The sequence below is a fragment of the Perna viridis genome, chromosome 11, assembly GCF_037379345.1.
Source record: "Perna viridis isolate PV_CMFRI_1.1 ecotype Kerala chromosome 11, ASM3737934v1, whole genome shotgun sequence".
Lineage (NCBI taxonomy): Eukaryota > Metazoa > Mollusca > Bivalvia > Mytilida > Mytilidae > Perna > Perna viridis.
Window position 1 is genome coordinate 448,026 of NC_142455.1, and position 24,505 is coordinate 472,530.

At 33.8% G+C, this 24,505-nt stretch overlaps 1 protein-coding gene across 2 annotated transcripts in view; it reads left to right on the forward strand.

Annotated features, from left to right (window-relative positions):
• The first annotated feature begins 7,546 nt into the window (after positions 1-7,546).
• Positions 7,547-24,505, forward strand: part of LOC148602233 (uncharacterized) — a 62,324-nt gene continuing 45,365 nt past the window's right edge. For both annotated transcript variants that reach the window (XM_088553482.1, XM_088553483.1), the window contains exons 1-8: positions 7,547-7,766; positions 9,657-9,725; positions 16,833-16,930; positions 18,752-18,847; positions 19,114-19,224; positions 21,798-22,097; positions 23,196-23,331; positions 24,127-24,340. In XM_088553482.1, coding sequence (XP_088409608.1) covers positions 7,696-7,766; positions 9,657-9,725; positions 16,833-16,930; positions 18,752-18,847; positions 19,114-19,224; positions 21,798-22,097; positions 23,196-23,331; positions 24,127-24,340 — 1,095 coding nt within the window. In that variant the 5' untranslated portion in view covers positions 7,547-7,695. The remainder of the gene's footprint in view (positions 7,767-9,656; positions 9,726-16,832; positions 16,931-18,751; positions 18,848-19,113; positions 19,225-21,797; positions 22,098-23,195; positions 23,332-24,126; positions 24,341-24,505) is intronic.

The following is a 24,505-nucleotide window of genomic DNA, read 5'->3' on the forward strand; positions in this document are numbered from 1 at the left end:
TACAAGTACAGGTAAAGTTGGACAGTCATTTTTTAAGTAATTTTATGTGTGATTTTTTAAGGTTTTTTTCCGAATAGACATGGTTATTTTCTCCCTCATTGCATTCGCCCGAAAATGAATCTTTTCTTGGCTCCTATGAATGTGAAAAACAAGACAGTGTAGTGTTGTGCGTTCGTTACAAGATCGCTATTTATTCAACAATTTACAATGATTGATACACTTGTAAGATTAAAATTAAGAACTTGAATAAAGAAGAACGAAACGAAAACTGCCTGGACTTAAAAATCTGCCGAGTTTTCTTATAATAATGCACACAAAGAAAACACAAAAAAACCGTCGTTCATTGCAAATAAAGGGCTCATGTAAATTTGGACTGCACTGAACGCTGATTAAATGTGCTATCCTATGTACAACAATACAAACAAACTAGGATTGGTTGGACCGACTCAAGACAGTGTAGGGTTGTACGTTCGTTACAAGATCGCATATCAAAGTAGTTGGGTTGATATAAAATTAAAGACCAAGATTCATGGAGACTAAAATTTGTTGCTGAATAATATCCTGAATATAACCGTCTTTGGACTTTTAATAGTCTGTCTGGGACTTTATTGTTGGCTGCTGCTGATACGCCCCCACTCCTAAGGCTACGCAAAGCATATTTAGAACTGTGTAAACTATTTCTTGAAGGGCATTCAAAAAAACTTGGCTCTGGTATAAGAAAGAGGTTTATCTGTGTTTACTTTTGAAATAATTTACAGCAGTAAATAAATAATCCTCTGAATGTAGATCTAATCCTGCTAGTGAAATACATTTTCTTCACCAGTGTACGGGGCATAAATCGTTCTAGCTTTTAGCTATGATAACGGAATTGCCTCGTCTGTAAATATCGGTCTTACTTGTAGGAATTTTTACTTGAATGTGTGAACTATGCCAAGTAATATGCGACAAACGAATGCCTGACAATTCACTAAACCTTAAGAAACCAGAGAACCCTAAAAGGCACAAAACGCAAGTACGTAATTTTAAAAGGTTTTCCTCGTCTGAAGCATAAAAATGCACCAATTTGGACAAAATTTCGGTAGCGATAGGTTCTTTTATTCAATGGTTTTGAAAGAATACGTTTTCCACCCTCGAGAATCAGATTGACAAATTCACCAGAACAAAGGTTTCATAATCAACAAGATCAGTCAATCCTCTCCATGAAAGTTCGTATTTTAGAAAAATTTACCATCCTACGAACAGTCCCGTTCTAAGTAAAAACTATCGTAGAGAAAGAGAGTACTGGATACGCAGACTAGGTACTGCAATACCTTACTGATGCAATGGACTTATGGATGCCGTCGAGGACTATGCAAGAAAATGGATAAAACGAGAACAAGAAGACATTGATTTTCTGTCAGAGTGCTTAAAGGCCATGATGTCTTTAATTTTGAAACGAATGAAAGTTTTAGGTAGGTCAATGAGTGCCAAGGCTACATTAGTTTTCGAAGACCCCGATGTAGCAAAAACATTGTCTACTGTACATGACAAATATGTTATACCAGCAGACAAAGCCCAAAACAACATTGTTTTTGTCTGCAAAACGTTTTCTATCCAATCTTTATTATCAGAGGTAGACGTAGAAAATAATAGCAGTGATAAAACCTATACTGCTACCACTCTCTCCAAAGAAGAGATTGTGGAAAACCATAAATCTGAGCTATCCTCTTTTGGTCTCTCTCCCAAGGCGATGATTGTGATTTACCGTCTATGTACTGGATTCCTAAACTTCACAAGAATCCATACAAACAACGTTTCATAGCTGGATCTGCAAAATGTACCACCAAACCTCTTTCAAAACTTTTAACTTCTATACTCACAACTGTCAAAGAGGGTCTGCAGTCCTACCACAACACTTGTTACTCCCGTAGTGGTATTATTTCAATGTGGATCCTGAAAAATTCGAAAGATCTTTTGGAGACAATCAGTCCAAGACTATTATCTGAATATATTAGCATTAAAATCTATGATTTTTCAACACTGTATACTTGTATTTCCAATACTCAGTTAAAATCCCGACTTAAAAACATTATACATCGTTGTTTTTCCAAAAAAGATTGTACACCTAGATACAAATATATAGTTCTTGGTAGAGATGCCTTATACTTTGTAAGAAATAATTCCAAATCATCTTCCAAATATACTGAGGAAGATGTTTACAAAATGCTGGAATTTTTAATCGACAACATATTTGTCCAGTGTGGTGGACGTGTTTTTCAACAAACGGTCGGCATTCCAATGGGAACAAATTGTGCTCCTTTACTTGCTGACCTATTCCTTCACTCTGGCTGACTTTATAGCTGACCTGATCAGAAAGAAAGAATATCGTTTGGCTAGATCTTTTAATCTCAGTTTCCGCTATATAGATGACGTATTATCTTTAAACAATCCTAATTTCGGGGATTTGATACATCGCATCTACCCAAAAGAACTTGGGATATAGGATACTACAGACACTGTGAGGTCAGCCTCAATATCTTGACCTACACTTAGAAATCGATGGTAAAGGAAAACTATTCACCAAACTTTACGACAAACGTGACGACTTTTCATTCAGAATTGTCAACTTTCCTTTCATCTGTGGCAACGTCCCTTCGGCTCCTGCCTATGGAATGTTCATATCACAACTCATACGTTATGCCAGAGCTTGCCGAAACTACGCAGACTTTTTGTATCGCGCTAGAACTCTAACAAATAGGCTTCTGGAACAGGGTTATGTTGCTACAAGATTTTAGTCATCACTACAGAAATTTTATGGTCGTCATCATGAACTCGTGGATCGTTATGGTGTATCCATCTGCACCATGAAAACTGATTTATTCCACGGGTCATAGTTTTCCTTTCCTCGTTTGTCTACCCCGGACTTGACTTTTTATGAGCAACTCGGCGGGTGTTTCTAGAAAAGCAGAGGACGCTTACCCTACCGGTGCACCTGGTCCCATGCTCCCAGTTTTTAGTGGAGTCCGAGTTGCTGATTTGCTTTTGTTACTTTGTATGTATGATTTTAGTTACTTTATGTTCTTTGTTGTGTATGTCTGTTTTCCATGTCTGGTCTTTGCCCCTGGATTACATTCTTTTGATTACCGCTATAACCTTGGTTCCCTTGATTACTCTTTGGACTTGTGCTAGGGAGTGGTACCAACGTTTACTGTAGAAATAAGCCTCTAAAACTGACGATGATACTTTTTGTTGGACAAGACCGCCTAGAAACAGATACTAGATACTGAAGCCGGTAAATCCGAAAAAATAAGAGAAATGCACCATTGTTTAAATTTAGAAAAATAACAATCACATTTTTTATTGGTTGATTCTGATTTAGAGTTCTTCACAATATCAGGTAAATATTTCACAATGTCCGAAAATTCTCCATGGTTCTGAAAGGCCCGTAAATCATCCCAGTGGCTCCGTTGAGTAGTACCTGTAATAGATATCAGTATAATAAATGATACTATTCAAAAATTATAACACAAACAAAGTTAACGAAAATCAAAATAATTATCACACACGTATAAACATATGTACAATACATTCAAAATTACTATACAGAGAACAGTCCTCTATTATATATAATGTTTATGCAGGAGTACAGTCCTCTTTTACAATCTGGCATCAATGTTCAACACTAACACATGACTTTGAAACTTGTATGAAGCAAAAATGCTATCTTTATCTGAACCAGCTATGAAAAAATTCTTAGGGTTCTTATACTCAATAAAATTCTTAAAAAAAGGTAAAAATGGACCTAAATTCACTAGGGATGGCCAAAAAGCTGCCGATCTCCATTTCGAAACTAATAGCGACCCTTTAGCTCTACACTGTAAAAAATGACTTATAGTTCTGTTGATTAGATGAACTGGCGGGACAGCCCAAATTAAATCAGAGGATCAGTCAAAAGCGAAAGCATCTACGCCCGATGTACCAGGTACCCAGAAAGCTGAATAGAATTTGTTTACTTTAAACTTAGAACAATCTGCGAAAGCATCGCAAGTAAAAGGGCCCCAAATTTTGTTCAAATAGGAAAATATATGATGATTCACGTGGTATGCAAGCTAAAGATAAATCAATGTTAAATATCAAACATTTTTTATAAATAGAACAAGCTAAAGATTGTAATTCGGGTTTCATGCTTCCTATATGGTTTATTCTTACAACATTCTGATTGTCAGAATAAAGTTTGACAAACTTATTATGGAGCTGTTCTCCAAAAGATAACAAAACTAATCTACAGCTTTTAATTCTTTATTTGTGGAACTTGGAGTTTTGTAAATTCGTCTCACATACAGTGGAAAGTTTGATTCACAGAATCGAGCAATACTCCTGCACCAGCGTGATCGCTTGCGTCCGTATAGAGAATACGCTCCGGTTCGCGCAGCCATGGTGAAATTACACGCGGGGGGGGGGAATACTACTAAACCAAAACTCTAACTCTGTTCGTGCAAATTCGGTAAGCTCAAAATGAAGATCCCAGTGAAATTTCTGTGCGATTAACATGGACATCTGCCTTGTAAAAAACTGACAAACCGCGCCATACGCGAATCGCAAAGAAATAATGAACCCTACAACGGATGCAAGCTCTCTGGCTGTAACTAACCGTCTAGACCGTAAGCTAACCTTTTCACGCAGGTTTTCTAACTTGTGTTTCGGTATATCAATAAAACCGTCTCTAAGATTCCACGTAAAGCCTAGCCAATCAATAATTTGAGAAGGTTCCAATTGACTTTTCCCCTCGTTAACTAGAAAACCTGCGTTAAAAAGATCTTTTTTCATAATCTTAGCTATTATATGACAATTATTAAAATTGTCACAGGCCCAACCGTCGTCAAGGTAAACAATAGCCTTGATTCCGCTCGACCTCCAGTGTTTAACTAATGGTCTTAACACCTTAGTAAAAACAAACCCAGAACTAGAAAGGCCAAAAGGTAGGACGCTAAATACAAAATATCTGGTTCTGGAACCAAATTTCCAAGAGAATCCTAAAAAAGTATAAAATTCTGGGTGTATATTTACATGGTGATATCCGCTAGTTAGGTCATATTTTATCATGTAATTACCTTTCTGAGCGAACGCTAAACCTTCTACTGTACCTTCAAATTTTACTTTCCTCTTTTCTAAACAAGCATTAACATGACGCAAATCTAAGATTAATCTTGGTTTTCTACCACTTGACATAGATACAGACAATGGATTAACACAATGAGGAGGATTTGACATTTCATAAACAAGATTTTTCTGTAACAACTCTAATATACCCTTTTCTGCAAATTGTGCAAGGTCTAATGCAGACTTATTATTCTTTAAAATAACTCTACTTGGAATAGTAAAAAAATTCTAACCTATACCCGTTTTCTACGATATCTATTATGAAATCTGAAGGTTTTAAAACTTCTTTCCAAAATTTTACAGAATTTTTTAACCTGTCTTTCACTGAAACAGTACTGTTTTTAAATTCATATTGTTCTTTCAAATTGTAAAATAAATACTCAACTTGTTCAATATCTGACGTCGTATCACCTGAGACTTCACTGTTTGCTGTCTGGGCGGGTTGCTGTAGCACTAGGTGGTTGTCTCTGCTGGTACTGATCTGTGTATGGACAGAATTTTGCAATGTGACCCGGAAATCCTCATGTATGACAGAGTCCGTTGAAGGCTGAAGGGACGGCTGACCTGTACCCGTAGAAATTGTTGAAGGTTGGCCTTTGTGCGGGACCGGCTGGTTGACGGGGGTAGAAGCCTCCTGCTTGAGCGCCAAGAACAAGCTGTTTGCTGGACATTCCGTCGAATACTCCTGGATTACGCTGTGAATAGTTATGTGCAGGTTTAGAATAGGGGGTATAGCCCTGAGTGTCGCTTTTTGGCGGCTGCTCGTGAAACTGCTGCACGGATTTTAGCGGCATCTTCAGCATTATCAGCGATATCGGAATCAGTATACTCTTTAACTGCATCCCAGCCATGTTTATCTGCTAATTTCAAAAGTTTATTTCTATATTTAATGGCCTTCTTTTCTGAATCAACAATAGATTGCACACCTTGCAAGTCACCAAAATTAAGTTTATTTTCAATAGTTTCTAAATTGGGCAAGTGCTCTTCATTAAAAACAAATTTAATTTTGTTACCTTCGCTTTTGAAATCCTAATTAGTTTTAAATTTGTCCTGTAGTTCAGAAACAATTTCGACTCGCTGAGTTTTCTAGGCAAAATCAATCTTCTTGTTAAACAAATTGACAGCGCCTACTGCGTTGAAAGCTGCGCCTCTAGTATCTCGGGGAGAATTTATAGAGCGTCTTTCTGCTTGATCAGATTCATGTCGAGAATTTTCTACATCAGACATCTTATGTATACACCTATAACACCTTAACTCGTAACGGACGTCGCATTAATGAAAAACTTTCACGATTTGTTTAAATACTACATGCAAAATCATCAAAGCGAAAAGGACTACTCGATTAGGTAAAGAACTTAATTTGCATATTAGGTTGAACTATTAACGGAATTTCATATACGAAAAGAAATTCAAAGATCCAGCGTAAACCAAAAGATCCTTTCTCGTATAGAAAGTATAAGTAAAGTCACACTTTCACTTTTCATTTTTTTGGTTAACGCTAAATCTCACTATTAAATAAGACGCAAAAGAGTGAAAAAAATAATATTTTATGCACTGAATAGCCTTCCATACGGTTTTCGTGCATTCGTTTCTCAATCTCTGTTTTCAAGTTTGAAATTTGATGTATCAAAGCATAAAATCTATCACATAACCTATATTCTTAATGAGTTTTCTTCCGAGTTAAAGGAAAAAATCACCATTATTTCAGTACGCAGAAAGCCTTATGGACCCTCATCCTTTGAAAGTCATAAGCTATTGTCAGTCAAGTTGCTTACATGTATATGTGATTGTTTGGGATCATCGCATAGACCTACAGTTTATTTGAGTCATTTTCTTGTTCAAAGAGTACCTCACATTCAATTATAAATATTCTTTGTGGTTGACGTTGTAAAGCCTTCAAAATGTTTACAACTTGCTCCGGTTATAAGTGTGTATCCTTGAAGCAAAATTATTTATATATTGTTTGTAGCGATATTGTCACCAGCGAACAAATCATGCATTAAATGAATATAGAATTCAGTTCTATCGTGGAACTGACAACCTGCTACTCTCCTCTAACAACGTATTGAGTAAAATAAACAATTCACCTGGGTGAATAACAAAATAACCAATCTAATCTGGTCAAAATTCAAAAAGAAGACTAAAGAGGGGACGTCGGTATCACGGATGGCAATATTAAGGTAAGAGCCGGAAACCACCGCAAAGGTCCTGACGTGGGACGGGCATTTCCGATAGAAATGGTGGTCAAAGTCAAGACAAATTAAGAAAGGAAAAGGAAGAAATGGGTAAAATTTAATAGCTCAAAAACTTCATTTGTCAAATTTAGAGAACAATGATGGAGTTTTCAGATATTCTTCCTTGTACTGAGATAAAATCAGTGAACATCCTTGATGAAAAGATAAACGACAAATTGTTCCGGCTCTGTATCTGACATCATCTTGTTGTCGGAAACTTTTAATCAAAATGAGGAAGAAAAACAAACTTCCCCAGAAATTTCATCAATCATAATAGTTACTACTTGTAGAGTCAGAGCTCGTTTTGGGAGAAAGGCAAAACATGAAGTTCTCTTTAGGGATGTTAATTGTTACTGTAGCTTTTATACATAGACCTGTATATGCCTGGACAGGGTAAGTCCTTTGTATTTGTTGGACTGATTCGTTTAATAGTTTTTCATATTTCTTCCAAAGTTTTTTAACTGCCCCAATTCTATGCTCTTTCAATCAAAAGTCATTCTCCTTTTTTGCATAAGAAAATTTCAACGAATGAGTCGCATTATGAGCGTTATATACTTTACACGAATTAAGTAAAGAAAAATGCTCCCACATGGATTTTATTGAAATATGGTAAAATGTATCTTCAGAATCATGCCTATCATTCATTTTGGTTTCACTTTGAATCACGGATGAACAAAATAAAGTACCTTACTTTTATTGGGTGAATTTTATGTCAACTTTTCCCGCAATTTCTTTATTCTGGAATAACTTGCACTCCCTCAAACGTTCACAGTTCCCATTTTAGCGTTGGTGCATCGTTTATCGTGCGTTTACACATCGTTTGGCGTTCGTTTAAACGCACGATACAACTTGAATTATCTGTTGTATTTGAAACTGCATGGACCTAAATTATACAGGCTTTAAATGAAATAAATCTACATAAACCTGGACTCTACAAGTTAACATGTACTGTAAATATTCCATCTGGACTATACAGGATTTCACAAGCGCATCAAACTTATTAATAAGTGGAAAAGTATTAAAAAAGTAATGTGTATAATATATGTAAGTACTATAAGCTACATGTATCCATGTACATCCACATAGACTTTACAGGTATTAAATGAAATACATGCTGCACTGCTGTACATTAACCTGGACTACACAGGTTGTTAACTGTAAAAAAACTTTTTACTCATACAATGTGTATTAATACGCAGAAAATTACTGAAATGGACAAGTTTTATTAATATCAAGACAAGTTATCATACATGTAACAAAATTATTTCGAAATTGTTGCTTTAATGTCACCACAACTTTTTTTTAACATAGTCTGGTAGTGTTGTCCCTTGCCATATGCGACATTACGGGCCTGAACAACCGCTGCTCTTATATTCTTATACTATTTTGATAGCCCAAGAGCATAAAGGTGGACCCCATCTTATTCGTAATTTGAAGCCATGGTTTCCCTATTCCAAAACCCTTTTTGTCGGAAGAACTTGATAGGTTGGTCTTTCTCGAACATCTTTCCAAGTTCCTATTAAATTCTTCAACCCTTGTATTAAACCAATTCGTATCGACGTCACACTGGATCCGTTTTTTGGGTTCTATCCTGATTAAAACTTGCATCAAAATAATTTGAGGAGCCTCAAATTGCTTCAAGCTGACTACTAGTCAATTCAATTTCTGGACAACATCGTCTACAGGTTTCTCCTCGCGCAAATTATTAGACCCAAATTGTAACACAACTATGTCTGGTTTTACATAATGGACCATAGCTCTTTGTATCTGACCCTGCATATGTCCCCTCCCGGAGTGCCACCCAAATATACACCACAAGCATTGTATGACATACAAATTTTGCTTGTTCAGGTGTAGCCAAGTGGAAGGATAAGCAAGATCAGCTGACTTTAACAGGAATTAATGAACAAGGCTTGTAAAATTGATACACTAGATACTCAACTTCTAATCTGTAAAAAAGATTTGATCCACCAAAAGGCTTGTAAAAAAGTTTTATTCCACTAAAAAGTTTTGTTCCACCAAAATGGCGCTTGCGTATGCAGACGACTGAACAGACTGTCCAGACAGAAAAACTGGCGGCGGTCTCCTAATCTTTGATTGGTTAACCAATTAACATTGCAGGTCCTTATTTGGCCATAACTGTATAAACAAATACTAAGGAGAATAGTTTGCATGTACTTTAAAGCTCATATGAAAATGATTTAATATAATTTGTTTTACGTCATAATTCCTTGATGTCCAAGGACATAAATACACTTTGTATATCTTGAATTTGTTCTACAGGCACACTTGTAGCCGAGTTTACAGATACTTCTCGAGCTATAGCTACTGCATTTGTAGAGGATGGTGGGGGTAAGCTTAACAATAACAATTTAGGACTTAAAACTAAGGTAAGGGACATAACTTTTGAAATCAGTGGTATATTCAATTTCTCCAAAGCCTTTCAAGCATTCAATTTAAACAGAATGAAATCAATCATACTCAGATGCTTATATGAGATTTATGAAAATGGTTTGTACGAAAACATACCAAAGATCTGTAAGAGTTATTTCCTATAACTTTAGGGCTTCCTTCTTAAGTAAAAAAATAACGTGAAACAACTGCAAAATCTCACTATAGTCAGAACTTTTTAAAGAATAACGAGTTTTATGTGAGAAATATTGCAGCTAATGTATAAACTTTGAAGTCATTAGAATATAATTGTTTCATGTATAGTTACTAAGAATTTTCATTGTAATCTCAATCTAGAAAAGAATCCGTGAAAATCTCAAGCTACGTAAGATTTTCGTAGTAATCTGAAACTACGTAAGATTTCCGAAGTAATGTAAAGCTACAACAACGTACGAAGGACCTCCGTAGTAATCTCAAACTACGTAAGATTCATATACCCATTACAGTGGAGCGGTCAACCCAGGGAAAGGGCTTTATTTTAAGAGTTTAATGCATCCACCGAACTTTTTCAAATGTGTCAAGGATATATTGAAGTTCAATTTAAGACTTTTCGTAAAAAATCGTACGGTCCGGTTTTTGTTAAATCCACGTTTATTGTCAAATTTGTGCGCAATTTTGATATAACATGTGTATGTACTAAAGTTAAGAAAAATATGCAACGCCGGAAGATGAAGGCCTTGTTCATATTTAATAATTTAGTCGAAACGTCCTGGCACAGAATCTGCCAACAAAATAGTTGCCAACGAAAACATGAAGAAATATATACAAAATTATTCTACAAAACAATGTGTAAATTTGGATTTCACCTCCTCTAACCCTAAACTATTTCTAGAAAAGCAGAGGACACTTACTCTACCGGTGCACCTGTTCTATGCTCCCAGTTTTTAGTGGAGTCTGAGTTGCTCATTTGCTTTTTGTACTTTGTATCTATGATTTTAGTCACTTCATGTTCTTTGTTGTGTATGTGTGTTTTCCATGTCTGGTCTTTGTCCCTGGATTACATTCTTTTGATTACCGCTATAACCTTGGTTCCCTTGATTATTCTTAAACTAGTCTTTTTTTATTAAACGCTGTTTAAGGACAATAAAATTCACTGTTATCCATTAGCAAGAATACGGGAGTTAACAAAAATACCCCAAGATTCAATGCAAAACTATTGATCAGAAAATATTGTAATTATTTTGATAGTATGTGACAAAGGATATTTAGTCAATTGCCGGAATAAATTCCTCCTTCTTGCCGGAGTTTGTACATAGAAGGAATATTCGATTCATCTTACATTTCAATTTCTTGAAAAATACAGCTATTATTTCAATGAAAATAAGTGATAATTTGTTTGTTTTCATTGCATTTTAAATTTACAGTCAAGTAATTCAGTGAGCTATTATCAGACGAAACCTGCAAACTAATGAACATGTTAACCAATTATGTTAGGCGCGTTCGATTTGTAGTTTCTGGTTTAAAACTTGAACGTGTTAAATTATTAGACTTATGAGTTTTTCTTGTATTTTTTCCATGCTGATATTAAATGCATTCAATAAGTTGTTTTCATCATTTTCGGGTTAGGATTTTCCCTTTAGTTGTATGAGGCACATACCCATTTTATACTAAAAGACGGGGTCGTGGTCTAGGATTTTTGGTCTTCTTAAAATCATTTTTTTTTTTAAGCAAATGAATTATAATATACTCTTCAGGCATATGGTAAATTTGCTTATTAGCCAGTCAACTTTACGATAAGTAATAAATGGAAAATATTATATCATTATATAAATATCACTTGAGGTCAAATGAAAGTAAAGATTCAGTTTAATCAGATATTTTATTCTTGATAAGACCAAATAAAATTAATAAGTAGACTTTCAACCCCCCCCCCCCAGAAAAAATGACCCCAAAAAATGGAACTGGAATTTCAAAATCGGGATATTTTTCACGTCAGTTTCTAGTATTTAGGTCCATGTACAATGTAATATAGCACACAAATCTTTCATTTCTTGGTGACTAATATGATGTTTCTTCTCTGTGGCTATAGATTTAGAACCTATCTTTACATCAGATAGCTAAACTTAGGCTAGCAGATATCTGGTAAGGAATAAAAAATAGAATCTTCCCACTAACCCCATATTTTTTGTGAAGGTTGGAAGAAAATTTACCATTTCAGTTTACTTGGCCTAAAGAAGACATGGCTTTGTATGTAGTCAGGAATTTGTGCAAATATATCACATTATTACTTATGAATGTCTTCATGATTGTATTTCAATTATAGTTTATTTAGAATTGAATGTATTTTGTGATACATATACACATATCACAAGTATATTTCACGGACCGATTATCAGCCGCCCTACCAGTATAAAGTGAAAGCGTAATCAATGGTAGTCAAGGACGTTAAAAACCCTCACTCAGGGAACCAAGATTCTAGTGGAAATGAAAAGAATGTAATCCACGGACAGAGATCAGACAAGTAAAACAGATACCCACACCAAAGAATATAAAATAACCAAATTAATACATACAAAGTAATAGAAGTAAATGACCAGCTCTACAAAAAAACTGGGAGCATGGACCAGGTGCAACGGAAGGTAAGCGACCTCTACTTTTCTAGATTTGTCTAAGCGGGTATTGTAATCTTTCAGTTTTCCTTATGTAGGTTGTTCGCTTCAAACCTTTCGTCCTTGTAAACTATTAAATCTAAGCTTACAGAACATATAAGTAAATAAGAGTATTTCATGTTCTTCATTATTCATGTATTCATGACAAATAACATTTGAAGCTGATCAAATTACCCATTAAAGACAATAAAGCCATAATTTCAGAACTGTGGATGCATATGTTGTGCTTGTTTGGAAACTTTTCAACAATAAAGTTAAATGGTGCATACGCGTGTATGTCGTATATTTCAAGGCTAGAGACTGTCCCCATTTCACATTATATACGATGAAATAAGAGTGTAAATTTAAGATCATGAGTATTAAGAATTAACTTTAATATTAGAAGTGAGTGCTCTTTGTCCCAAAGTGGAATAGCATATATTCTTCTTTTTTTTTTCATTTCCAACTGCCTTTATTAGTTCTTGACTGTTTGTATACATGCTTCGTATATCATAAGTACATAGTCATTCAGATACTGTAATAGTTCCCAAATGTCTCGTACATATGTTTCTTGGTCTGTTATTACATGTAGCAAAAAATTGTTTAGAAGTCAACCGAAGTTATCCGTTGGAGAACCACATTGATACATAATATTCTTGTCATGCACTTCCCTGTTGGAGTTAAAATATAATTTGGTTATAATGTTTAGCGGTTCTTGGTGTGTTTTTGGTAGAAATAGCGTCTGCCATATTTGTTATTTGTAAACCCTTGTTTCAACTCGGCGTTCTAGGTGTCGGATCCAATCTTATTGTAGGTTGTTAAGTTTTACGATATAAAAAATTAAAGCCTGAGGGCAAGCCAACGTGTGCTATGCATTATGAAAATAGAGAACTCATACATAGTAATTTATTCATATGGAAATAACATGTTTTAGTCATAGTTTTGACTCCTCTCAAATAGATTTCTTGTAAATATTGTAGTAATGTAGATATATAATTTTTATACATATTGCACATGTAGATATAACACCACCTATAGATAATTTTCTTTCTCACTTATACCCTCTTTTTTCTAATTTTAATTTAGGTATACCTTAATGAAGAATATGTCCTAGTTACGTCACAAAAACATGTAAAAAGACCACGAGCTGCTTTTATATTAATATCTATATTCATTCATTGATTTTTTTTTATAAATTACAACAGTTGGTGAAACAGGCCTAATATAAAAATGTATAGTTTTGACAATTATATCGTCTAAGTCCTTTAATTTTAGTTATATTAAATAAATGAATAATAAACATTCAAATCCACTACTTTTTACAGCCATTTGTCGAATTGAGTAGTTAAAAAACGAAATGATTTAGTTAAAAAAAAAGTGTAGAAAAAAGTCACGACGTTAAACTATGTGTACATAAATCGTTGAAGATTGCATTCAATTCACGATAGTAGTTGTTTACGATTATCAAAGAAGACCATTTTTCATGCCCTTTCTTTGTCTTGGAAATGATATCTAAAAAAAATTTTATTTTTAAGTCACCTGGCCGAATGCCATGTGAGCTATTCCCATCACTTGGCGTCCGTCGTTAACAATTTTTCAAAACTCTTCTTCTCTGACAATTGACCAATTGGAAGAAACTTAGTATGAATGTTCCTGAGGATATACTGCATAGAACTGTAATGGAAATATTTGATCCGTCGAAAAACATGGCCGCCGTTGCTGAAAATAGAACATTGGGGTCAGACAGTAGTTTTTCGCATACATCTCCAAAACTGTTCGGTTTAGGCAAATTCTGACACAAGTATAACTGTTCAGCATAATCTATCTGTTGTCAAATTTTCATTTTAATCTGTTGAACCATGTTGCATTCCTTTTTTTTTTCTTTTTTTTTTTTTAGGGGTAAGACAGTAGTTTTTCGCATATCATATCTCCGTTAGATTTAGCCAAATTCTTTCAATTGCTGAAATGATTCTCTATATTATGAGGCCTAGAAAAGTCACCCAGGTATCAAAGTTGTCATAATACTCCTTGTAAGATTTATTGCCCTTGAAAGATGAAAAATTACTGTTTTTTTAGCCAATATCTTGAAAACTCTAATAGATAGAATGAAACTTTCTATTGCTGAAATGATCCTTATGAAACATGTAATTCCTACCATAGTTTTCTTGAGTCACAATTGTTTGACAACTCTTTGCAAAATGTATTGCCCTTGAAAGGCAAAAATTAACCTGGTGAGCGATTCAGGCCTCTTATTTCATAAATTACCCCTCTCTATTTTACATCCAATTTTTATATAACTGGACCACCTCCGACTTTTACGACAAGTTATATTTTAAAGTAGAAATATTTTTCTTTTAAATGATGTATAAATTAGGTGTAAGTTCTTCCGGTGCATTAAAATCTTATTTTTCACACTTAAACCGCTTCACTACATGTATACAACAAATATAAACAAATATGCATTTTGTATTATCGTACTGAATTTAATTTCACAATTTCACAGAGTTTGTAATAAAATGGCTCTTAGTGCCAGTCTTTTCGTAAAACTTGAATTCTAAAATCTTTAATTAGAAAAATGGCTTGTACATGTAGTAGTGAATGTTCCAGAATTGTATAAATTGCAGTAAGTGGTACATGTACGTATATTTGTCCAAAAATATTGTTTGACAATATGTATTACGTATCCAAGTGTCTATGAATCGAAGTATTTGTTGTGAAAAAAAGTGATGATTATCATTGAACCTACTCGCTCTACTATGCCTATCCATTATTGAAATTAAATAATTTATTAACAGCGCTCGTATTTTCCTGTGAGTCATTTAAACAGTAATGAATCGAGTATGCCGGTCCACATTCCTCAATAAGTTCTTTATTTTTTCATAAGATGTTTGTTTTCATTTTTAAACAGAATTTTGCGTTGAATTTTAAATTGTCTAATACATAGAATGTCAGTAATCTTACTTCATCGATATTTAACGTATAAGTCATATATGTAATGATATATAATATTTGAGATGACAATATACATAAACCACCTCTATCATATTAACATGATAGAGCATAATGCGTATGCTTACTTGCTTTAACACAATTAAATATTACATTAAGCTATTAAGCTATTACATTCATTTTCGTACATTCTATTATACTATTATCTTTTCAAAATCTTATTTTGAGCTTTAAGTTCATCTTATACATTTTTGTATTTTTTAATGTTAATATAAAATCATATACAAATTATGACCTTATTTTTTTTTATCTCCCCTTTGTCTTCAGGGGTAGGTTGGGTACGTCCTGCTTATCTTTTTTTTCAGACTTTTATCTTGTTCTCCTACAGAATTCAAATTGTTAACATGAGATTTTATCTTTGGTTGTGAAGCATAAAAAATAGATGCATCACTCTTTTTGTTTTTATCAGAACTATGTTCTTTGTCACTGCTATTGTGTCTTGCAAACTGTGAATTTGAGTTTGAGTTGTTCTGTTTTTGTCGTTTATGTTCCCTTTGTCCTTACATTTATTTGATTCATTGTCACTATCTTCATCAGCTTCTATACCTTTGTGCTTATTGTTCTGCTTTTGTTAACTTTGTTACCTTTGTTCCTTGTTTCATTCTTAGATTTATTATCACTTTCATCATCAACATTTGCAGTCTTTGCACTTTCAGCATCACGTTTGTCATCTTCATCACATTCATTGTCACTGAAGATTTCAGGGTCAAGTCTTTATGGACAGGCAATTTCTTTATGCCCATAGCTATCACAAAATCTACATTTCCAGTCAATTTGGCAGTCCTTGAATTTCATAAAAATTGGCAGAGGCTCTTCAAATTGCTTATATATTCTCACTCTTTTTCCATTTTCACACTTGGTTATCTTTCCTTCAACTCGGGCACATTCTTTGCGGAAGGCTATAAAATCTAATCCTTTCAATTCTATAACTCTTTTAATATTACCATCGTCTGTACCGAGTTGCACCTTTTAACTCTAACTTTCTTGATTACACAACATGCAGCATTGGGGTTCAGAGGATTAAGTTTTTACTTAATTAACCTGTGACTTACATGTATACTCAATAAAAACTACACATAAACTTAGAATTGTAAATTTCGTTGGGTTTTCCTTGGGTGTGGACATCTTTTTCTTGTCAGATATATGACCAAAACGTAAAACTTTGAAAGAATATCTTAGTTTTGCTAAACTCAGTCAAGTAACTATTTTTCCATTTAATGCAACTTTTTTCTGGAGTCCTTATATTATTTCATTTGCTATGGATACATGTTCAAATTCACAATTAACACTTTTAACACATGATTACTTTTCAGTCGTATTGTAGGTCAATTAGCTTTTTCTTAAATCTTGAATGCAATGAGTGATTCATTTTCAATTTTATTCAAAATTAAGACGTAAAATAATTTTTCAGTTGCTTTCATTGGGGCCATATAAGTAGAATACATCATGTAAAAAGGTACGACTGTTGTCATGGTTGGAGGCATAATGGAAATCAAAACTGTAATATCCGTAAGTATCCTGAATTTATAGGACCTGTACGCCGTTGTTAATAATAGTATTAAAGATACGATAATTCCACCATTGTTTGTTGCGTAGATTCTGATTTCATTCCTTGATGAGTAGAACAATAACAGTGAAATATTTCCTGAAATGAAATTAACCGCTTTAAAGTTGAATTTTTTTCTTCCATTCTAAGCTGGTGATTGAAAATAAAATGCACGTGGCTAATTTACGCGGGGCGATAAATACATTTCTACGAGAGTTTCCCGCCATTTTATATTTTCCGAGTTTTCTAAAGATTTCATGGAAGAAACCTTTTCTTCTTCAACCTGTTCTTGAGTTGCGTTATTTCTTTACTCTTTGTGGTACAATTCAGAAACTGATTGCGTCCCCGTTCATACTCCGACAAACGCCTAAAATAGTACGTATTTGTATATTTTTATTCAAGAGAACTTTGAAAATAATTATCGAATGAATAGGTTAATCAGCTGTTACTGTTCTATAAGGATTATAGCATGTACTTTCTAACAATTGGTCCTGACTCCTTTTCAAAGTCAATGATTGCAGTTTTTGGCCGAGGCAACAGCGAGGCCAGATACAGTTTTTTGAGGTCCAATTCAACTTGTAGGTCCGAGGAAATTGTACAGTACATACATGTAGTACCAATATGAAAAAAAAATAAATTCTATAACATCTTTACTAACCAGTTAGGCTAAAGAAAAAATGCAAGTTTCGGGTAACGCCTTGATTCTGTATAAGGTAGGTAAGGATTTAGATTACTTACCTTTACTGTGGCCACAATCTAGAGTTGAACGGTGTTTTTTTCCAAATATGGCACAAATTCAATAAAAAATTAAGGTGGTGAAGTGATAAACACAGCGAATTATTTTTAGGTCTCATGTAAAATTAGAAATAAACTACACATATACCTGCATACACATACACACGATTTGGTATGGAATGTATTATCGACTGGTGACTATTCGCCGAAATCCAAAATATTCCTAGATGGTGCTGTTATTAAATACTATGTTGTGGCTACAGACACTTAAAAAGAATTTTTCATAGTTCACAAGGTTTGCGTTCCTATAAAACGAATAATTGTTGAAAATGCCAGAACTTGATTACATAGTCCGTAAGTTTACGTATTAGATTCGATTTTCAATGTTTTGCATGGTCTGAATCTCTTCAGAATCTCGTAAAGAATAAGAATATAAAAGATACTAAATCCATTGATGCTGTATTGTTCATTAACAACCCTTATTTTGGTAAATGGTTACCTTTAATATATCTACAAGAGCTCGAGATAAAGGAGACTACAAAACAGCTTGTTAAACATCCTTTTTGCACCTACATCTCGAATTCGGAATTCTTATTTCAAATATCAGTCCTAAGTTGAAAAACACTCCGTTTCTTTAAAAAAGGTAATGACGGCTTTTTATAAATATTCTTTATGCTGATATAACCATTGATTTACACATTATGACACTATAGCATATTTACACTGCAATGGAAGGAGATAGTTCGGAATGCTGTAAAACCTAGAAATAACTCACCATTTCGTTTTCAATGTCTCTACCAAGTTGTTTCAGTGGTGTAAGATCTATTTTGTCAGATTTATTTTGGACTTATTATGAATCAGATGAGTGTTTGGCCTTTTTTTCTTACCCTTATTTTCATATTAGACATTTTTTCCTTATTCATCCCATTTTTTTGTCTCCGTTTTTGTGTGTAGATCACATTTTTTATTTTTATTTGTTCTGGTGATATAGTTTACAAAAGAAGAATATCAAACGTATTTTACACAGCAGATTAATAACTGTATTACAGCTATATGCAGCCCTGACTGTCAAAACGGTGGAACTTGTGTCAGACCGAATACTTGTTCATGTAGAGATGGATATGAAGGAGAAATTTGTAGTGGAAGTTTGTATCCATATATTTCTCTGAAATATCTGAACATTATGTTAATTTAACTTGATTTTGAAATTAAAAGTTGACGTAGGAATAAACACATCTTTCCATTTTTGTCGATAAAAGTTTTCTGTTTTCAAAGCTATTGTGTTTTTACTTTTCGTTTTATTCCTTTAAGTTGTGTCATAATCGTATTGAAAAAATTTTATCATTATGATTTTCAACAAAGTACATACGTTGACAAAGGTTGGCTTATTAATTGTTTTCCTATTTTACAGTTGCTGCCTGTTCCCATTTAATGCCGTGTTATCCAGGACGTTGCTATGGGAGTCGATATAACAGCCAATGTATGTGCTCGGAGGGCTTTGGGGGACTAACGTGTAAAAGACGTAAGTTTTTCTTGTCCAATATGCCACCCCTGACCTTAACTCGACCTGTTTCAGATAAAATTCATCATCAACTCAGAGACAACGTGAGTTACATTATACACCTTTCGTCTACAAATAGATCTAGTTAAATCAAACTTTTCACTGCATTTATTATACAATAACAAGTCAACTTATATAAATTGTTATATGTGTAATATGTAAAATAAACACTTTCATTTTTGTTTCCTTGATCTATTCAGAATATTTATTGCAATTCTCGTTTCTATGATCTATTTAGAATATATAACAATTGTCAGAATCAGAACAAATGTCACTCTTATTTTATTGATTCAGAAAAACCTGTTATTCGTGTTTAGTTGATCTGTCATTCACTGTCAATCTCTTTTCTCTAATTTTTTTTCGGAATATGAGCTGTCATTCTCTTTTCGTTGATTTTTTCGGAATACGAACTGTCATTCTATTTTCGGAGGCTTTTCAGAATCAGAACAACTGTCATCCTTGCTATCTTGATTTATTCAGAATAAGCTCGGTCATTAATGCTTCGTTTATCTATTCAATATAAGAAATATAATTCTTTTTCCGTTTATCTATTCAGAATTAGAACAACTATCATGGTTGTTTCGTTTTCCTATTCAGAAGAAGTACTGTCATTTTTATTTCGGTTATCTATTCAAAATAAGCACTGGCATTAATCTTTTTTTTTGCTAATCAGAATAATAAAATCATTGTCAATCTTTTTTTTTCTTTTCGTTGATCGAATCAAATTAAGGACTGTAAATATTGTTTCGTCGATCGGTCTATTCATGATAAGCACTGTCATTTTTTTTTCGTTGATCTTATTTAGAATAAGAACAGTTGTCATTCTTGTTCCGTTTATCTGTTCAAAGTAAACAGTTGTCTATCTTGTTCCGTTTATCTGTTCAAAGTAAACAGTTGTCTTTCTTGTTCCGTTTATCTATTCAAAGTACACAGTGTCATTCTTGTTCCGTATATCTATTCAAAGTAAACAGTGTCATTCTTGTCCCGTTTATCTATACAAAGACTAATCGAGGGAACCAAGGTTATAGCGGTAATGAAAAGAATGTAATCCAGGGACAAAGACCAGACAAACTATGACGCGTTGAACAAATCAGTTTTCATGGCGCAGATGGATACACCATAACGATCCACGAGTTCATGATGACGGTCATAAAACGTTTGTAGTGATGACTTCAATCTTGTAACAACATAACGCTGCTCCAGGAGCCTATTTGTTAGAATTCTAGCGCGATACAAAAAAGACTGCGTAGTTTCGGCAAGCTCTGACATAACGTATGAGTTGTGATATGTACACTCCATACGCAGGTACTGAAGGGATGTTGCCACAGATGAAAGGAAAGTTGACAATTTCGAATGAAAAGTCACTACGTTTGCCGTAAAGTTTGGTCAGTAGTTTTCCTTTACCATCGATTTCTAAGTGTAGGTCAAGATATGAGGCTGACTTCACAGTGTCTGTAGTATCCTTTATCTCAAGTTCTTTTGGTTAGATGCGATGTATCAAATCCCCGAAATTAGGATTGTTTAAAGTTAATACATCATCTATATAGCGGAAACTGAGATTGAAGGATCTAGCCAAACGATATTCTTTCTTTCTGATCAGATCAGCTATAAAGTCAGCCTCATAAGAGTGAAGGAATAAGTCATCAAGTAAAGGAGCACAATTTGTTCCCATTGGTATGCCGATCGTTTGTTGGAAAACACGTCCACCACACTGGACAAATATGTTGTCGATTAAAAATTCCAGCTTTTTTTAAACATCTTCCTCAGTATATTTGGAAGATGATTTGGAAGTATTTCTTACAAAGTATAAGGAATCTCTACCAAGAATTATATATATTTGTATCTAGGTGTACCATCTTTTTTGGAAAAACAACGATGTTTAATGTTTTTAAGTCGGGATTTTACCTGAGTATTGGAAATACAAGTATACAGTGTTGAAAAATCATAGGTTTTAATGCTATCATATTCAGATAATAGTCTTGAACTAATTGTCTCCAAAAGATCTTTCGAATTTTTCAGGATCCACATTGAATTAATACCACTAAGGGAGTAACAAGTGTTGTGGTAGGACTGCAGCCCCTTTTTGACTTGTGAGTATAGAAGTTAAAAGTTTTGAAAGAGGTTTGGTGTAACATTTTGCAGATCCAGCTATAAGACGTTGTTTTTATGGATTCTTGTGGAGTTTAGGAATCCAGTACATATCACAATCATCGTCCTTGGGAGAGAGACCAAAATAGGATAGCACAGATTTATGGTTTTCCACAATCTCTTCTTCGGAGAGTGTGGTAGCAGTGTAGGTCTTATCACGGCTATTATTTCCTACGTCTGCCTCTGATAATAAACATTGGATGTAAAACGTTTTGCAGACAAAACAATGTTGTTTTGGGCTTTGTCTGCTGGTACGACAACATACTTGTCATGTAGAGTAGACACTGTTTTTGCTACATCGGGGTCTTTGAAGTTGTTAGTTCTCGACACTTATTTTCAGTCTTATACGTCAGATTATAAAACAATCATGATGGTTCGTATTTCAGTGGAAAGTGATGAATATAGACCGTTGATAGAAAAGGCCAATGCGACATTTGCTAAGTATTCCTATACAGAAGGAAATAAAATGCTTTATCTCTTCATGACTGACGCAACAAACTCGACAACTAATGCTTTAATCTGGACAAACCAAGCCGAATTCAATGAAATGAAGTTTGATATCGACGCTTCTATTGACGCCAAGTATGTGTTTCAACACATACCACCAAAACCACGATATATCAGAAACCAGAAGTTTGGAATTGTCGATGCAAACGTTTTGATAGAGCACTACAAGTTGAACAGAGGTGAGATTGTCTTGTTGTATGACATGTTCACTTTGCCATAAATTATGGGTCATTATTATTATTATTATATTAGTTTTCAGCTGATTGGTACTTTTACTCTAAAATTTCATCTCAAATTTTATAACGCTATGGTGAATGTATGTGACACTTGAAAATTTTTCAATTCATGAAAACTTGAACTTAATTTTCTATCTGAATGTCTGATCAAATAGAAGAAACGCACATGTAAATAAATCAAATTTGGAACGAGGAACCAGATGAAAAATGTCAAAATGTATAGGCTACAAAAGTAAAACCATAATTTATATTGAATTCAATGGATAAAACCGGGATAGTAGTTAACACACTAGAGACTCTCTTGTTCCGTTCATCTTTGAATATGTTTATTAGTTTTATTTAATGAGGTCTGCACAGGAAATATTTCTTACTTAAAAGCATTTTTAAGCAGAGGCCAAAATTCTTATTTTATGGTATGAAGACATTTTACCGTGAGAGTGTTTGTTAAATATAACATTTCTGAAATAGATAATAGATAAATGATAAAACTTGCAAATATATTTTATAAAAAAGCTTTAATTGAAAATTCTTTTAAATAATCACAGGTTTTTATTTTCAAGATTTTAGTATCAGAATGCAGTAATCATCCTTTGGGTGTACAAATGTTCAACTTTTCATGACGACGATATTGGAATATGATTACAATGTTTCTAAAATTCAATGGTCTTTAGATTATGGCACAGTATATGGGTCATTACTGTCTTTCAAATAATGATACAAACCGGCATCTGCAGGTGGGGAAGATCTTATCATCAGTTCTTATTGTATCTTTTCTTACTCGCTATTTTTGTTATAAACAAACTTCATTTAGACCTTAATTATATCATTGAATATTTCGAAACTTAAATAGCCACTATTTTAGAATAGTCTTTCAATGTTTTGAATGATAGACATATTTTCCTCATATTTTTTGGGTAAACAAGTAAAAATATCTAGAGTTTTAAAGCTGTATTTTGTACAGTTTACATAATCAGACACATTATTATTACTATTATTATTATTATTATTATTATTATTATTTTGTTTCCATTTTGATAACAGAGAGTAACGAAAAACTCGTGAATTGTCAAAATTTTACCTGTCAAGGGCCGAGTGACAGAACGCCAATTGCAGACGACACCATTAAATGCCGACTGACGAATGGAACGAATCTGTTTCAAGTTGATTCAGGAGACAGGTAACATTTTAAATAAAACGAATATGACAAAATACCACGGGAAATAACGCGAGTTGCATAAAGCGACAACCCGATTCAGCTATAAAGGAATTAATCCTTTAGCCAAATCAATTATCAATAATTGGCTATTTAAATCTCACTACCTACTACAAAGCAGGTATGCCATCCTGTCACACATGTACTGTTGAATACTTACACATAATTATTCAGAAAACAGATAATAAGGTTGATTACTCGTGATTGGATAAAAACCGAAGCAGCAATATGTAAATAAAGACCATAAAGGGAACATACATCCCTAAATGAAAACAATTCTTGTAGAATCAGTCTGTTATTTAATTATTTGTCTTTGACGATGAGACTAATGTGTACTAATCACTGAAGACAAAGCACGTTAAGTGTGCACTTTCAAGGAATTTGACGTGGACATAGATAATTCAATTACGCAACTGCCGGTGTATACATTTCAATAATTTGACCCGGACGCCAAAACAAAGATGATAACTGTCACCTGACTTCAAAAGGAAACCACAAAAATCCGAATAAATATAGTTCCGAACAAAATTAATTATTTTTCTAACCTGATAGCGTATAACTTAGTAAGCATTTCTGTCAGTCTATCAGTCCATTCGGTTATCTGCATGCATTATTCATTATCTCTCACATATCATATATCACTTTATCACCTATTTCGATATTTTTTAATATTACATGAAAATTATGAAAGTCGACATTCTCGTTTACTGCTACTGTTCTTGTATGCGTATTACAGTGGTATTTTCAATGTCATTACAGGTATGTTATAACGTACACCGTGATAACTGGTGGTTACAGAGAACTGATAGACACGAATAATAACAACCAGCACAACACCGAGACTTATCACGGAATTCCATCAAAAAGCACCATGGAGTTCCGGTTTGACCGAGATGTTCCGATACACTGCAGCGAAAGTAGTTTATGTCTTGGAAACCAACCACCGTTCAAGCTTGAGAAAGATATTACAAAGGTGTACATAGAAGTTACTTTTACAAATTGTGTTTGTCATTGCATTTAAAAAGAGGATAACTTCAAGATCTAATAGTTTTGCGAAAAAAAAGGATGAGGAAAACTTTTCATACATAGTTCTAATTTATTATTACATAAAAATTAATGCCAAAGTATCAGCAAAAAT